Genomic DNA, 17879 nt, shown 5'->3' on the forward strand with positions numbered 1-17879 from the left:
CTTCCCGAGTGAGGCAATGCCTCGCCCTGCTTCGGCTCGCGCACAGTGCGCTTCACGGACTGTCCTGCACCCACTGTTAGGCACTCCCTAGTGAGATGAAACCAGTACCTCAAGCAGAAATGCAGAAATCACCGGTCTTCGGTGTCGCTGGGGCTGGGAGCTGGAGACCGGAGCTGTTCCTATTCTGCCATCTTGGCTCCACCTCAAGTCTATGGATTTAATTGTCATTCAGCTTCCTAAATATTTGATTTTATATAACATCTGGATGAGAGTTAAAAGATGCATGGTAATTTTGAAAAATAATATGCTGATTTAATAAACTAAAGAGGAAAGCTTAGAACAAAAGATTTTATGCAAATGATAATTCAGGGCCAACTCAGTGAATGACAAGCTATTCTTTTAACTCTCCCAAATCATATTCTCTAGGTACTTTAATAGAAGAAAAAAATGAAAGCACAGCTGTTTCCCTTTGCTTTTTTAATAAGTCAATTATGCCCATTTTAATTATCCAATTTAACACATTCAACAATTAAGGCATTCAGATTTTGGTGCTAACAGTCATATCAAAACACCTCAGATCCTGTCTTCCCCCTCCAAACATCTGTGAACTATAATTTATGTGAAAATATAGCTATCCACTTATTGTAACTGGCAAGATAGAATAGCCATTCTCGAAAACAATGGTTTTCAACTGTGACTGCACATTAGAAACACCTGGACAAATTTAAAAACATGAACCATACCTGTATTCCATTGTAAGCCAACTAAATAAAGATCGCTGGAAAGAGTGAGTGCCCAACAATTTTTTTCTTAAATTCTCCAGGCAATCCTACTGTGGCCAGGCCTAGGATTCACTCCTCTGGGGCATTTCTCAGGCAGTACATTCTCTGACTCGATAAATGAAGTTCAGCCAAGAATAATCAGTGGAAAGATTGCCTGAAGTCAATGTCATTCATTACTATCCAGGCTACCATCTTTAATTAACCCAGGTTGGCAGAATAAAGGTGGAGTGCTAGGACAGGATTGTAATGCCTTAGCAGACTTACCGTTTCCAAATTTTCCTTCTGTACCCTCATGTACTTTATGATTAGTCAATTACATCTGTATTATTCCAACTACTATGATGCCTGAAAAACACGTTGGCATTTTTGAAAAAGAGTTTTAGATTCCTATCATTTTAAAATGGAAAATTATCTGGTTCTTACTAACTTGCATTGATGAATTACGAAAAAGATGTTTTAAAACTAATCTGCAATCACTGTAAAAGATGAATATATTCCTATGGATACATGGAAATTTTATTTTATTTTAGAGAAAGGATCTCACTCTGTAGCCTAGGCTGGAGTACAGTGGATTGATCCTAGCTCACTGCAGCCTTGAATTTCTGGGCTCAAACAATCCTTCTGCTTGGCCTCCCAAAGTCCTGGGAGTATAGGCTTGAGCCACTGTACCTGGCCTGAAATTATTTTTAAAAAGGAAAACTATTATTAGTGATCCCTACTGATGGATCATTTGCATATGTAATTTGAGACACAGGTTTCCACTTAGCTGTGATCACCTTTTATTAAAGTATTTATCCTCTGATGGATATATAGGCAAAAACCCTCTTTGGATTTTAGAAGAGCCTGACTTTACACATGTATGTACACTCAGGCTGGTTTTTAATTTATATTGGCTACCTAACAAGTATCTTCTAAATTTTGTACAATACACACATTTCTTTTAGTTGAAGACATTGAGTACGTTTCACTAATATTTGTGGGTTTGTGTAATTATTATAAAAGTTGTACGTAAAATCTGCAAATATGCAAAAACTGGAAAATACACTCTGACAGCTAATGCTCTGAAAACACTTTATTACACAAATTACATTCAGATTCTGAAAATAGTGTTCTAACAGTGTAACCATCTAAAAATAAGACATCCCAAAAACACACCAACTGAAGAAGAAAATTTAAAAAAGAATTTAAATAGAGACTTTTTTATTTCCCTCATTGCAATATAATGTTAGTGATTTTAAAAAAATAGGAGATTTAGCAGCTTTGTCGTCATGTAGCACAAAGTTTCTCTTTACTGCCACAGGCTGAGAATGCTGAACAGGAAAGGCACCAGAGAAAGACACTGGCAATGAAAGTGCTATTGGGAAAATACTGTGTTCAAGCAAAGAATGGGGTTATTTACGTCCACCAAAAAGTCTCAGAAGTGTAAATGGGCAAATCTTCCATAGTTAGATTAGAACTATGATGGGAAAAGAGGACTGTTTCTCTAGCCTATGTTCATATAAAGACAATGGCACTGTTATGAACTTTTAGGAAACTCCTCAACTAGAAACAGAAGCCAACTTAACCAAAATGAAGTAAATAAAGTGTGTACAGTCCCACATAGACTAGTACAGTTTACAATTAAATACACAGAACTTTAAACGTGCTAAAGGGAAAGTAATCTGACATTCTGGGTAAATCTTACTCAATCTAAATCAAAGCTTGGTTTTCAGGAGGAGGAAGGTGCGAGTGCAGGCAGAGGTGCTGAATACTCCTCTTCTGATTCACTTCCATCATCCTCTTTCTCTTGGTCACTGCCCTCAGTGCTAAGCCGGTCAAACCCTTTTCGACTGTAGCCCTTACGGCTTGCAAAGAAATTACCAAGGTTTAAGCCTCCACTTCCCTTTCCTGAAAAAAAGCAAACAATAACAGAATTGGGTAAAGTTCGCAGCAATGATTCTGTTTCCTTGTAAATTCTTAAATGATAAAGTCAGAAGGTGGGGATGGGAAAGGGGAGATTATTTTATTTAAAAATAAAATAGAAAAACAGACAGAGATGTATCCTACAGAGCCATATAGATGCTACTATTAAAATAAAGAAGAAAAACAAAAGCTCGCAAGTATTATGTATTTCTGCAGGAATATTTCATATTCACTTTCACCTCCTGCTTTTCTCCAGCTCTCTATTCCAGAACTAGCCTCCCTGGAGCAGCTCCTCATTTCAGTGACTTTAAGAAAAGGTCATCTTTACTATGACAAACATTGACATGCCAACAGGAGTGACAGAAAATTTGCTGAAGACAAATGAAGCCAGGTAAAAAGCAGGGGAAGAGAATTAGATAATGCAGAATGGGAAAAATAAAACTGGGAAATCTGTTGCCAGACCCATGCACTTCAGTTTAGTTTATGGTGTGCAACCTGTATTTACTCTGGGAGATGCTAAGCTGCATACAAGGTGCTTTATCTTCAGAGACAAAATACGAAATATCTCCTTGCTTTTTAAAAGACATGTGCTTGTTGACTTTGAACCAAACATGAAGGGTTCTAAAAGGTCGTAGGCATACCTCTAAATCTTCCCAGTACTCTTCCTGAACTTGTCTCGAGTTTGTGTTCAGAATCTGCTAAAAAGAGATGGCACATTTCAAAATGAGTCCCAGTCATCTCCCTCAACCCATGCACTCAACTTCCAACTTAAAATCAGGAACTTATAAATGATAAAGCAAGGCCTGGCTCTTGTCTGTATGAAATTCTAATTTTTAAGAAAGGCGGTATATTTTTGAGACATACATAAAGGACCAAAGCTGGGTTTGACTCCTGCCTGTGTCTCTTACTGGCTGTGCAATCTTGATAAATTACTTCTCTGAGCTTCGGTTTTCTCCTCTGAGAAAAGAAAGGTCAAGGAGAATCCCTGTCTGTAAGGCTGAGATCAGACACTGCATGTGACACATTTAGAACAGTACCTGTAGATATACAGTAAATGCTCAGTAAATCATAACAATTATTTCCTGATTAAAAAAATAGCTATCAATAATTGGTAAAATTTTTCAATCTTTGGTTATTACAATTTAGGAATATTTGCCTTCAGCTTTACTCTTTCTACTGACAGTACATGTCTTGAGAAAGCTTTGGATCCACTTATATCGTTTCTTCTTTATGTAAGACATAAGTGAAGGGAAAGGACATGACACCCCGAATATTTTCCAAGCATAGTAGGTGACCTAAATGTTCCCAATAGGACTGCCTATCTCCATAAAGGATAGACTCTCTTTCTTTATGGGGAGGCAGAACTCTCAATGGGTTTCATTTTTTCCCTTGCTGTGTCTTTCCCTGTACTCTTTCCCAGGCTTCATCACTCCCTCAAGGGCTCTGGTCAGGAAAGTCAGGCCTGGGGTTGTCCTGTTAGGTCTTTAACCAGGACTGAAGTCAGCATCATGGAAAAAGATAGCGGCAGACGAGAGGAAAGGGAGAAGACAGTGATGTGGAAAGAAATAGGCCAGAAGGGAAGAAGAATCTGGTAAGACTGTTAGAAAGCCAACAAATTAGATTGTAAGTTCTGCAAGGACATTCCTTAGTTTTGTATCCCCCTGTGCCTAGCACAGTGTCTGACATGGAGTCAATACATAAAAAGGAATGATGAATAAATGGAAGGTCTTTTATTAGGGTTTTTAATAACCTTAGACTGGATAAGATCTATCAAGAACAAATTCAGAAAAAAAGTGAGAAGCTGATCTACTACTACTACATACGAAACTGCAATTTTTTTAAGTAAAACACGGTCAAATAATGGCAATTTTCTATGGTTCTACCTGGGTCTCTACCTTCCTAACACATTCCTGTAAAGTCAGCAACATGTAACAGTGCTGTGTCACATGTGCTTAACAGCAAACAGGAGAGACCAAATCTTCCTTATTCCCTAGCCACTGCTTCTGCCAGATTGGGTTGGTTACCACCATTCCTGCCACCTGCCCCTAGGCTCTACTGTTCCTACTACTCTGTGTATTTATCACTGCACTTACCACCCTCTACTATAACTTTTTTGTTTCATGTCTCTTTCATATGTTATCTATTCTGTGAGCTCGGCTGATTTATTCATTCATTCTTTCAACAACAATTTATTAAACCACTAGTATCAGGAACTACTATTTGTGCTGGGGACATATCAGTACTCAAGATATGGATTCTTGCTCTTTTGAAGCATCTATATAACACCATGAAGACAATGACTATGTTTATTTCTCTTTGCCCCTACTTATGATAGTTCCAGATCTGTAACATGGACTCAATAGAAGTCCTTTTTGGGAAGAGTTAACTGTATTTTTGCAGAGATTTATTGATGGCACGTGGAAAGCAAAAGAAAGTCCAAGAAAAATTCCCTTTTACAACATATTAAGCTGAATTTTCTGTTTTCTGTTTCCATGCCTTTTTCTGTGTCAGGGCTTTGCCAAGGGCACTGAATCCCTGCCATGGCTGCCTTGACCTGAAATAGGATCAGATGCTGTTTCTTGATCAAATGCTCCCCCTCTCCCTGGTCCATGGATTTCTTTCCACACACAGCTACAGACTTGCTCTAGGACCTGGGGACCCAGCCAAGGGACTGCTACTGAGCAGTGAGAAACATGAGTTGGGTTATTTGTTCATTTATTTAGGTGTCCTAAAATAAACTCAGCTCTTGAATCCTATATTGTGATAATGATTTCATAAAATACTAACTCTGGTATTGGACTCAGCCTTGTTCAGTTGTGGAAGGCTGATGATCTAAATTATGACTATTAAAAACCTATCAAATGGTTTGTTATAGAAGTAATTAATTTTCCTTGAAAACTAAGGTTTAAGACAAGTGTTTTTTATAACTTCTTAGGCCTTTTGTTACTTTATTACCAATGATTATTCATCATAACCATTGGTGGTATTAATCGAGTACTTCCTAGGTTCCAGGTATCCTGATAAATGCTTATGTACATTATTTCATCTTTGTACAACCTTGTAAGGTAACTATTTTATCCCCACTTTTTTATGAGGAAACTGGTCTGGAGAGATTAAGTAACTTGCCCATGGTCATATAGCTAGGAGCCTAATGGGAGAAAAACACAACCCGAAAAACTGACCCAGGTACTTTGAGGACTGGGCCTCTTCCTAACAGCAGATATCTCCTCCTCTGATCCTTCAGCTAATTTATACTGACTCTACTACCTGCAATTTCATATGGACTCATTAATTGGGCTTAAGCCAGTTGCTAAAAGGTAGTATTAAAGGTCATATTTTAATCTAACTATCCAAATTTCAGAGCCTCCAGATACTATTTTTTACTGTGATATTAACTAGGGACAATATTTGGAACATAGACAATAACGTCAAAAATGGTAGAAAGCATTAAAAACAAAAAAACAAAGACAGTGAAAAAAATCCCAAGCAAACTCCTGAGGATAATTAGGCCAAACACTCTTTCAAAGGCAGTTTCCAAGTTCACGGGGCTCATTTTACTTGCCTCCAAAGGCCCTTGATTTTTTCCACCGAATAAATATGGCAATGGCCAGCAGGACAACCACCGGAATAACCAGAAGGGTTGTAATGAGAACAACAGGCACTCCCGAGCCTGGCTCTTTGATCAGTTTCTGTTTCTCTTGCATCTTCTGCAATTCTGAGGAGGTGGGTTTGTTCTCCATTTTGGTTTCAACAACTGCCTCGGCTTCTTTAGGGAAAGAAGAGTTCACAATATTCAACTGACTCAAAGATTTCAAAACCCCCTTACCCACCCCTACCCAGTCAAATCAATAACTGTTCACAAAGAACTTGACTCCAGTGTACAGGGGGTTCATGTTTTAATACCTGAATCTACCAAGCTGGCAGCAGGCATTGTGACTAGTTATTTCCACTGAATGGTTTTTCACCTTCAAATTAGTTTTCTTTTGTTCTACTTTTAATACGCTCTTTAGCTATAATTCCACAGAATATATATCATTTTGTATTTTTCCAAAGGTAAAATTAACAAGACAGTACTGTGTAGGGGAAAGAATTGGTGTGCATACTGGAATCAAACAAACCTGGGTACAAATCCCAATTCTCCTATATACTAGCCGTATAACTTTGGGCAAGTTACTTAAATTATCTGGGTGACAGTAACTTCATCTATAAAACTGTAATAATAGGACCTCCTCATAAAATTGTTGGGTGTAAATGTCTGTCACAAAAAATGTATATAATAAGTGTTTGTTTCCTTGTATCTTTAGTTTAAAAATATTTTTCATGTTCAATTAATTTTTGGTACTTCATGTGGACAGCTGCACACATTAATGCTAGGATTACAAAAGAAAAAAGGAACTATGTCCTTTTCAGGCTTTTTATTATTGTTTTCAGCAAAATGTGAGTACAGACAGATGAACTGTATATCCTTTTGTTACTGATGAAAAGAACAACTATTATAATAACTAAAACCATTCTGTAACATTGGCAGGTACTGGGTAGGTATCAAGCCTAAAGTACTATTTGGGAAATTGATGCAATGAAACTATATAAGCTGCTGCAGTGATCTTAATAACTAATGATATGAAAATAAGGTTGAGCCTTGAGACATCCTTGCCCTACAAGAAGCACATATGTGTATTTGTATAGAAACTCTAGTGTACAAAGGCTAGTAAGAATTTGCCCAGACTAAAAGTTACAACCACATTTGCAGGAAGACTCACAGGTCATAAATTTCTGAAATTTCAACTTCTTGGTATGCCCTTCTGCCCTACAATACAGAATGCATCGTAAAGCCTCAAGAAGATTTTGACAAAATGGTAGGGATAACACAATCGGAAAATCTTTGGTAAATGTTTAGTAAGTATAGATTCAGCTTAGTAGTTTACTGGACACTCCTCCAAATAAATGTTTCCCAAATCATTTAAGACAATGTTAACATAATTTATAATACAAACAGATGGTAGGTTCCAACTCTTTGCTTCAACATTCTGAGCCGGCCTCTTTTACAGTCTCAGTGACATCTATTGAGTACTTACACCATTGACAGGCATCATTTTCCTTTAATCATCACACCAAGCTTATGAGTAGGCACTATTATTATCATCACCATTTTGTAGATGACCTCATAGTCCTCCTTTCCTTCCCTGTACTATGGCTAAAGGGAGACCATCCTTTGTTTTCTTTTGTCCACTCAAGTGACTCTTGAAACTTGAAAGGGAGGGAAGGAAAGGAGTTGGTTCATAGACCTAGAAATGGTTCAAATATAACTTTTCTATGTCTAGTTTCTGAGGGGAATACAGGTGTGATTTCTATTCTTTCTGACCACTGATTTGTCTTTTTTTCTTTTTTTTGGTTGCTATAGGAAAGATGTACAAAATTGCTCTATATTTAAGCTTATTCTATATTTAAATAAGAATATTGCAATAAATAGATCATGGGAGTAAAAAACATAGGCCAAAGATGTAGGTTGGCATTTAAGAATTTGTTTCTTTTGGAAGAAGGATTTGTTCCTATTTGAAGGTGGGTATTACCAGAGCAGTTACTGCCTGTCATTTAGTAAGTTTATATGCACCTAATATACAATGGGTATACTAGGTCATATCTAGTTCCGTGGGTAAGGCAGAACCAGAATTGGGCAACATTAAATGGAAGGAACTGTGGATAATACAGGTGAAAGACTAAAAGAATCAGTTTAGCATTCATAGAAAGTAATGAGAATGAGGCAATGAACTTACTAAGATATAATACATACACAGGACTTTAGAAATTCTTGATTTTCACATCAATTCTGATATTTTGAGTGTTATCTACTAAAAATACTTAAACATTCCAATTTCTGGAACTGGCTGAAATATATTTAAGATTTAAAAGATGCTCTATATTTTTAAAAGGGAGGCTAAAAATTTAAAATGTTCCATTCTAAAGAAAATAAACAGTATTGCTACTCTTCATAAGGGCATTTATATGTGGGGTAAAATGCCTAAAACAATAGTTATAACTTCAGAGTCTAAGAATTCCACTGAAAGCCTGAAGAATAATTCAAATTCTGCCACTTTCACTCTTTATCCTAAATTCTTTTATTAAAAATCCCAGTAATTTGGAGCATCCATGATGAATGAAGAGTGAAGAAGCTCTAAGATTAGCTAGAACACTAGGTTTTTGGAAAATAGGAGGCACCTAGAATGCCCATTCTTTTGTCATATAAAATGCCAGGTGTATTCTGGGTAGAATAAACATGCCTTAAAATCTTATAAGAGGGCAAGCCCTTGTAGCATCTCTATAGATATTTGGAAATAAACAAATTTTTCTAAAAGCTGATGTATGACAGTTTTTCTTCTTCTTTAAAGCAAAGCATTTAGAAAGGGAGGTTAGCTACATTCCTGTGTGAGTTCACATACACACATATGTGCAAATCTGTCTCCCCCTAACAGAAGATAAATCTAGAGACCACTTGGCATTGGAATAACTGGGACAGGAAGGGAAGGACCTTCTTAATACAGCAATTGTATCCCAGTTCGTCACAGACAGAACTGAAGGCTGAAGGCAAATGGCATACTAGGAAGTAACTGGTTACGGGACATGAAAAGTGCATATAGCACCAATAAGATCATTCTTTTTTTCTTAATGTGCTTCCTTACAATGTGTTGCTTACCAGAAGGCCTAAAAAGCTAACTGCACTAAAGAATTTTTTTTCTTTTTTAAAAGTTTTATTGAAAGTGATTGGCCATTATCATCTTTTATTGGGGATGGGGGTGGGCTTGGGGGTGAGAGCTATGCTTTGGTGAGATATTGGTATACCTGTTTTATCTCTATTACCTCTATCTTTATTAGAAAGTTTAAATCCTTTTCATCAGTTTTTTTATCATCTGAAATTATCTTATCCTTACAACTTCCTTAGAACACTGGTTCTGAAACCTTTTTAATAGTAATTAGTTATATGACCATTCATAGTAGGGATAAGTGTTACCAAAGGCAACTCAAATTTGGGTATTTAAAATTAACATGTAACTACAAGGCTATTAAGTCTGAAATTGTGTTTTCCCTTCCCTTTTATAAAGGGTGGTTTGAATTAAGCTTCAAGACATTGATAAAACATAAGATCTAGAGATCCAGCATGATTTACATTCCCTTTGTAATAAGCACATAATCTTAAAGGTTTAATGAGAGCCATATGGGTTCAAAGAAGAAGAGACAACTTCATTTGGGTTTGGGTTGACTATTAAAACTGGACTGTCAAGGCAAGACATTTCAATAAAATTTACTGTTTGAATTGCTGGGTTTGACCACAGACCACTTCCACAAAGTCCGAAGGTTTCTGACCAATTGGACTCAGTGGTGTGCACAGAGGAGAGAGGAAATGGCCTATATGACAGCATTATTCATCTGTGATTGACCGGCTAAGATGAGGTCAGCATGGCTAAGCTGTTCTCAACAGGCCAACCAATACCACCTAGAATTTTTTGGTGAGATCTATTTAAACAGAAATTAGTTGAGACTATTTTAAAATTCTACAGGTTTCAGAGTAAACTATAACCATTCCCAACCTGCAGTTCCTGGAAGAATTTATAGTGAATGAATTGGTGGTATCAGTGTCTCCTCAGCAGTATAGCAATAGTGGTTAAGAGTGCAGGCTTTGGTACCAAACAGATTTTGGTTTAAAGCTTGACTCTAAAATGTACTATCTTAGTAGTAATTCTGATCCTCAATTTCCTCATATGTAAAATGGGGATAATAGCAGTTATTATATGGTTGGCATAAGGATTAAATGTAATAATTTCTGTATAGCCCATTGTTTCTGCTCTGTAAGTGATAGCTACTATTAACAACATGTTCTTTCCCAACATCTTTGAACTTACCAATAATTATATATATAGCAAAGACATAAAACGAGGGGGACAGGAACCTTCTTTAGTATATGAGTGTGATATGAATGCCACTTAGTAGTGTTACCTGGGTAGGATCTCTACAAATGCCAAACAATTGCTATTTATTTTATAATATTTTATTACCCCTTGAGCTGGCTATATTTTCTTATCTGTCTACATAAAATCCTTAAACTCCCCCTTGCTGTTGCTGCTTTTCATTTGTTTTCCAGCTGCTTTGATGAGAAAAGAAAACAAGCCTAGGTTTGTGTCTGAATGTCTAGATGAATCATTTGTAAAGCAACTAGGTGAATCGTTTGTAAAGCAACTAATAATGGAATCCCCTTGCTACTTAAATATTAGGTAACATGAGAAACTCATGGCAAGTCCTTAACTGGAAATGACATGTCAAAACCCTGCAGATGTTAGAATGTACAAACATAAACTGATCCTAGGAAAGAGACAAAATAAGTTGACAGGGACTCCATATGAACCCAGTGGTTGCTTACCAATAGCTAAATCCCATTTCCCTAGTCCTGATATTATATACCAGTGATATACTTATTTTTATATGTGTTTATGTATGTAACTTTCCCCCTCTCTCCTTATAAGGCTATAAGATCAGGTGCAGTCTCATTTCCCTTGGACCTGCTATAGTGCTTTACACACAAAAGGCCCTCAGTAAATCAAGGAAGTTGAATGGTACTAAGATAGAAGCTAAAGAAACAGCTCATCTTTCCATACCATTATAGCACTGACCCACCAAAAATATTTTTCACTCCTTTATATTAGGGCCTATTAAGAAAAGGTTTTCCCAATATGCCAAATGGTATTTTTCTACTTGCCTGGGGTTAATGTACTCCCCAAAGTGGCTGAATTTTTTTCTTCTCTGAATATCTCTGGCCCACTAGTTATAGATTTCTTGTATCCTCAATCACTTTCTATCACTTGAAATCAGTAATTTGAACTCATTATGACTGCTCCATTTATCAAAAAAAAAGAGAAGCGGCAACATACAGGTTTAAAGGCTCAGTACACAGCAGAAGTCATTGATAATTTACCAGATTATATTTTTAGCCTGGTAATTTTTTAAGTTGCAATCAAGGGCCATAAAAGAATTCAACACAGCCAGACTTTGGTTTTATAGTAGTAAGAGGAATCTGACCAACCTTTGATTTCCTGGACCTCAATGCCAGCCTTTTTAACTGATCGATGTTCCATTTCTGTAACAGCACAGCAAGGAGACAGAAAAGTCAGAATCTCTGAAAAGAACACTTGAAAATTTAAGTCCGATATTAATTTTACTCAGTAGAAAATATTTCCTTAATTCATCAAATGCATTATTATATTAGGAAAGAGTTCAATACAAACCACTAATTAGGTGGTCCATGAATCCTGGATAAAATCTCCTAAAGAAAGCTAAAATATTTCTAAGGACTTCATATTTAGAATGAGCTATTTCTTTTTTTTTTTTTATCTTACAAAACATTTTGAATTAAGTTTATTTAATTTTATAATTTGTGAATGTAGATATCTTGACTGGGGAACTGTACATCTACATGTTATATTCAGATAGTCATGAGAACTTAAACTCACTTATATGCTATATAAACAGAATTAAAACAATTGACAATAAAAAATAGTTTACAACCATCAGACATACAGGCTTTTTGTGACATAGGAATTAATATTGTATATGTACTGTTGTAGAGTTCATAATATTGTATTATTTCTGAAAGACCAATCAGTTCTGCTTTCATGTGGACAATATCTTAGACTGATTACTAGTTCTGCCATGTTGGGTTAGCAGTCTTCTAGTTGATGTTAATGGATTTGACCAGTTAACTACAAGGATGCAAATAAATGAGACACCGATTTAGTCTTCAGTGGCAGTCTTACTGTTCCAGATATACTATTTTCCAGATTTACTGCACTCTGCTCTATGCAGAGGGCTTCTCTATTTTGAAGCTGAATGCCATATCGCTGTGCTTTTCCATCAGGAGATGTACCAAAGTCACTTGGGAGGACTTTCTAAAATACACATAATATTATTCCTCTTCTTTCTGTAGATCTTGAGTGGGGACTGGCCATGTGTATTGTAACAGTCCCCCCCATAGGTAAATCTGACATGCATCTTCTGAGTTTCAAACCAGTAGGGTAGTATAAAGCAGGGGTCCCCAAACCCTGGGCCATGGCCTGTTAGGAACTGGAACGCATGGCAGGAGGTGAGTGGCAGGTGAGTACAACCACCTGAGCTCTGCCTCCTGTCAGATCAGTGGTGGCATTAGATTCTCATAGGAGCCTGAACCCCTTTGTGAACTGCGCATGCAAGGGATCCAGGCTGCGTGCTCCTTGTGGAATAGTTTTATCCCGAAACCATTCTGTCTGCCCATGGTCTGTGGAAAAATTGTCTTCCATGAAACTGGTCCCCTATTGCCAAAAAGGCTGGGGATCACGGTATACAGGGCCTCAGATTGAAATATTAATGAGTTCAGGAATCATATTCCTATTCATAAAATTAAGATATTGGCTAGATTTTCTTCTGAAGTCTTCTCCATCTTTAAAAGTATTTGTGCATTTGTTTTTGTTCTGAAAATCTACAGTTTAATCATGCAGTTGCCGGTTATCCAACTATCTTTGCCTTCTTGTCTGACCCTGCCTTCTGGATCCTCTGACAATTCAGGTGGTGAGAGAGCCACATTTTCAAGAGAAATGTGAAGCTACTGCTGGAGTGGCATAGGCCATGGGCATCTCTGCTCACTCAACCCTAACTTGGTTCTTTTTACACAACTGCAAACGTTACTCAAAGGGTAGTTCTGACTACAAAAGTTACCAAATTAATTAAGATCCAAGCCCTATATGGTATCTGATTATGTGTTTGGACTCCTGATTTTACTTTCCATTGCTGTAATTTGTTTTCTTGCCTTTTTATAATTTATGTTTTTCCTTTTATAATTAATATTTTTCTTCATCAAGTTTACATATCTTTTTTTTGTCCTTTAAATCTACCTGTTGCAGCTCCTGATACCTCAAATTTATCATCCCCAATTATTTTCCTTTCTCTCACCTTCTCCTATTTGGGCCCTGCCATGTTTTAAAAGTATTTCTGGACATTGAAGTTTGTGTCCTATCAAGCATTTGGTACACTTCAATTTAAAAAATTTATTTGTTTGTTTTAGCATGATATTAGGGGTTAAAAGTTAGTCTACTCTTTAGGGATTAAAAATGACGTCCAAATTGCAATTAGAAAACTCCAGAACTAGTTGGCGGGATCCTGATGGAGCAAATATATACTTAGACAACATTTTGAGTTACATGAAAATATAGCAATTCGGTTATTTGGGAAAGCTGAAGTCCAAGCAGAAAATTCAAAGTGCTTCCTCTTTGAATATTTCCAAATATTCATATTATTTGGGATAATATGTGTCAAACAGATGCTGGTATCTCTAGATGCTCAGCAGCTACTGAGAGCTAAAGGGCCATATGGGGAATGAGGCTTTATGGAAAGAAGTCAGACCCTCTGCTTTGCCAAAGCCCCCTCTCTCCTTCTGGAACTAAGCTGGAATTAACGTTGACTTTTAATGTAACAGATAGTACTTCAAGCATCAAGAATTTCCTGTGGAAACAAGGGGATAAGTGCCAACAAAAAAATCGTGTTTCTTTCCACTTAATGGACACCAAATAGGTCTTTTAACAACTGCTTTATACCTTGATTCCTACTCTCATCAGTAAAAAGATAAGGAAATGCAAATGTTTTTGTTTCATATGCTTTCAAGCAATCAAACTGAGGGAAAATGTGAACAATAATACTTGAAAACCATACTCTCAGTCAAGGTGAACTTCCACACGGTGTTGGTATGAGCATCTCCGATGTACACAGTCCCATCTTCAGATGCAACAATATCATGAGGCATATCAAAGTGCTGCCAAAATAAGAAGCCACATATTAGAGTGGTTAGCCTTTACTTGAATCCTTCATGAAAAGACAGAAAAACAAAGCAAAGCCCACAACAAAACAACAAAACATATTGCTCAAACCAAAGCAAAATATTTCCTATTGCAGCAACCCTAGGCTGAAGGGAGTCATTCATTCATTCATTCATTCATTCATTGGGTACTGACTCTTCCAGGCATAATTCTAAACATTGGGAAATGCTAAGGAACCCCCACTACTGACTTTCAAGTCTTTTCAGTGTGAAAATGTACAGGTAGATTATTTTTTACAATACTGTTTACTTGGTGTTGCATTGTCTGTCTAGTTATTTATATTGATTTTTACCTTCATGTTTCTTCTGCCTTTTAATAACTATCAAATTTACTTTTTTAAATTTGTACAAGTAAAAAAGTCTAGGTATTAATTTTTATTATTCCCATCAAGCTATCATGTGCTACCTTAAAAACTATTTGTATATTATTGATAAGAAAAATCATTTCAGAGATTTGGGACATTTAATTTTTTGAAATGTACACTAAGAGATATGTAGCAATGTGGGGTTTTATACTCTTGAAGTCTTATGTTTGTGATGTTTTCAGTCAGCAAAGGAAAGAAATTGAGTGTTACCTCCAAGTACTTCCTGGGCTTTTGTCCCTACTTTAGATGCTCTGTATTTTAATATATCTTTCTCTATTTCAAATCATTGTCATCTCCATTATGAGGACACAAGAGACAGGGGAGATCCTTTTGTGACTTTCTTTTGGGGGTCACCAAACTAGTTCTTAGAAGAGAAGCCTTAAAATGTTGTGCTGCTGACATTTCCATCTGTCTCTGGAAGCCTCCAAAGGTTCCCTGGGTCTGGCAGTTGGCAGGATATAGATAACATCTTTCACCTTTGAGGCCAGAAGGCCTGGCTGGATACACAGTTATCAAAAATATGACTAGTGAGTATCCAGACTATGGGCTTATCAGCCAACATCTGCCTACCCTGATGTGCTGAGTTCAAAGGGTACTAATGAGACAAACTACTGTTCCCAGCTCAGTTTAGGCGGGGCAGAGGAATACATGCTCTGGAGATACTATCGTACTTTAGAAATCATCAAGTTTATCACACTGAAAAGAAAAATGAGATAGCCATGCCAAGGAAGCTCATTTTTTTTCATACTTTCAAATAAGCTGTGACAAATGTGTAGAGGAAAACACAGAGCCAGAAATCAAAATGCTGCCTTGCTGAAATCCTGCAGGCTTGTCATTAAATGTTCATCTGTTTTGGGAGATTCAGTTAATGATGGCAAAAGACTACCAAATGATAGGCCACTCCTGTTCTATACCGTAATATATTCTTAGAAATTTCTTTGTAAAACATATGGTTGTAGAATACATCATATTTGATGATAGGAAAAATATAATGATGGGGGAATAAAGGTGAGGAGGGAATGTGTAAACTATTCACTGGCTAAGAACTTTGCTTTAAATAATTCACAATATGTCATAAATTCAAGGCAACAACAATAATAAACCTTTATTAGTGGCTCTCAAGTGAGAGAGCCACTAATCTGTATTTATAGCAGAACCTTGGCTCCACTGATCCATGAAGCCAAGGGTTCTGCTAGAAATACAGTACTTTGGGGCCACTATAGGAACTCAGGGGGAGGCTTGGTAGATGGGACTCTCATCTTCTTGCAGTCAGAAGAACTCAGTTGTAATCTTTTCAATGAACTGTTCTACTGCTTTGTGTTATTTGAAACAAAATTATGTTGTTAAATTTTAGGACCAAGCTTTAGTATTTTTAGAGCTACACAGATATAAAGATCTTCTAATCTAGCCTTTGCAGACTCTTCTTTTGAGGTACCCCCAGCAAAATAAAATCGACCTGAAAGAAGCATGATAATATCTTCACCAGGCATCTGGTGACAAAGCCTGGAGCAAACTGCCTTCAAAATCTTGTATTTTATTTTAAAAACTCATAAGGAAATTTGTGTTCTACTCCATAGCATAACAATGTTTGCTTCAACATAGTAAGTTGAAATCTACTTATTATTAAGTAAAACAGTTCTTCTAAGTTGCACAATGTTTATGTTGTGGCTTAATATAGCCCTTGGCATACCAATGTGTACTTCAGGAATGAAAAGGTTAAGCACATTTCAAAGTCAGAAAGACCTAGGTTTGAGATCCACATATGCTACTCCATGTAGCTTGAACAAGTAATTTAACTTAAGTGAACTTTTCAGCTCAAGTATTGTCATGTTAATCATCACTGTGAAGGTTGGAAAAATGACATAAATCTGGGCTCACTTTTTTTTTCTTTTGGTATGGAAGGATGGGGATCATTCTCTTCCTTTTCCGTATGAGCTGCCACATAGAAGACAATAAAAAAAATGCCTGTCTTAAGGGTGTGTATAAAAGCAGATAATGAGGGACCACAAGTCTTTCCTTTGATTACAGGGGGAATGACTTGGGGAGTGTATTTTTCTCTCACAGCTTTTTGATAACATTTGATAGAACCATTTTCTTTATTGTCCTACTGTCTAAGCTTCCCTGCACAGACATAAAAACAGAGTCCCTACATTCAGATGGAAACATCTCTAAAGAATGTAATAGTAGAAGACGGAGAACTGAAATGTAAGAGGAGATAAGGAGTGGATATGCACAAACAGTTGAAGCACAACCCCCTTATGTAAAACTTGACCTTCATTGTGAAGAGGAATCTCTTTTTACACAGGAGTCAATAGACCATATTATTTCCTTCACCCAAAATTAATTTTTGTGATAATAATCTATTTAATGGAAATTCTGAGAGATTTATAAACTGATTTCAGTTTACTGTGTCAACACAGAATATATTTCTATATTTTGGTGTAATATCAAGTCTTGTTTACTGAAAGGAAAAGCAAACTTCATCTTGGAGTGAGATTGTCTTTTCAAGTTTGCTGAATTGAGCCACATATTGTGACTCATTCTTTGCCTAACATCTGATGAAAGCACAATGTTTTGGAAATTTTAATTGAGAACTCTTCAGATTTTTATGAGGTTAAGGCTCATTTAGCCTCTTGCTTAGCACTTAGCTTTGATTTCTAGATGCATATTTAAATTAAAAGTTAATATCCTGGTTGACACAGTACATTATCATTAAAACAATGAGCAAGGCCAACACTCCACTAATACAAAGCAAATAACTGAAAGAAAGTTAAGCATCTCACTTCCTTTACCAACAGATATGAGAAAGTTAGCTCAAAGGGGCACAACAATGAAGACTGGATAATCAATAAGGATCTGAAACACTATGGAATAAAATATTTATTATCAGTGTAATGAATTTCTTTCTGCAGGGCTGCTATGCTTTGAGATTTCATTGCCTAT

At 36.5% G+C, this 17879-nt stretch overlaps 1 protein-coding gene and 1 long non-coding RNA gene across 18 annotated transcripts in view; one reads left to right on the forward strand and one right to left on the reverse strand.

Moving 5' to 3' along the window:
* LOC131383791 (uncharacterized) overlaps nt 1–3985 on the forward strand; it is a 37021-nt gene extending 33036 nt beyond the window's left edge. Inside the window, exon 3 of the long non-coding RNA XR_009214074.1 lies at nt 2941–3985. This is a non-coding gene — a long non-coding RNA (uncharacterized LOC131383791). The remainder of the gene's footprint in view (nt 1–2940) is intronic.
* Nucleotides 1837–17879, reverse strand: part of PAM (peptidylglycine alpha-amidating monooxygenase) — a 278097-nt gene continuing 262054 nt past the window's right edge. For 5 of the 17 annotated variants that reach the window (XM_032156744.2, XM_032156734.2, XM_032156735.2 and 2 more), the window contains 5 exons: nt 14409–14508; nt 11755–11808; nt 6247–6450; nt 3326–3382; nt 1837–2669 (listed from right to left, as the gene is read on the reverse strand). In XM_032156744.2, coding sequence (XP_032012635.1) covers nt 2491–2669; nt 3326–3382; nt 6247–6450; nt 11755–11808; nt 14409–14508 — 594 coding nt within the window. In that variant the 3' untranslated portion in view covers nt 1837–2490. The remainder of the gene's footprint in view (nt 2670–3325; nt 3383–6246; nt 6451–11754; nt 11809–14408; nt 14509–17879) is intronic. The other 12 variants (XM_032156747.2, XM_032156740.2, XM_032156746.2 and 9 more) reach the window with 6 other exon arrangements.

This window comes from Hylobates moloch, unplaced genomic scaffold (genome assembly GCF_009828535.3).
Source record: "Hylobates moloch isolate HMO894 unplaced genomic scaffold, HMol_V3 SCAFFOLD_6, whole genome shotgun sequence".
Taxonomy (NCBI): domain Eukaryota; kingdom Metazoa; phylum Chordata; class Mammalia; order Primates; family Hylobatidae; genus Hylobates; species Hylobates moloch.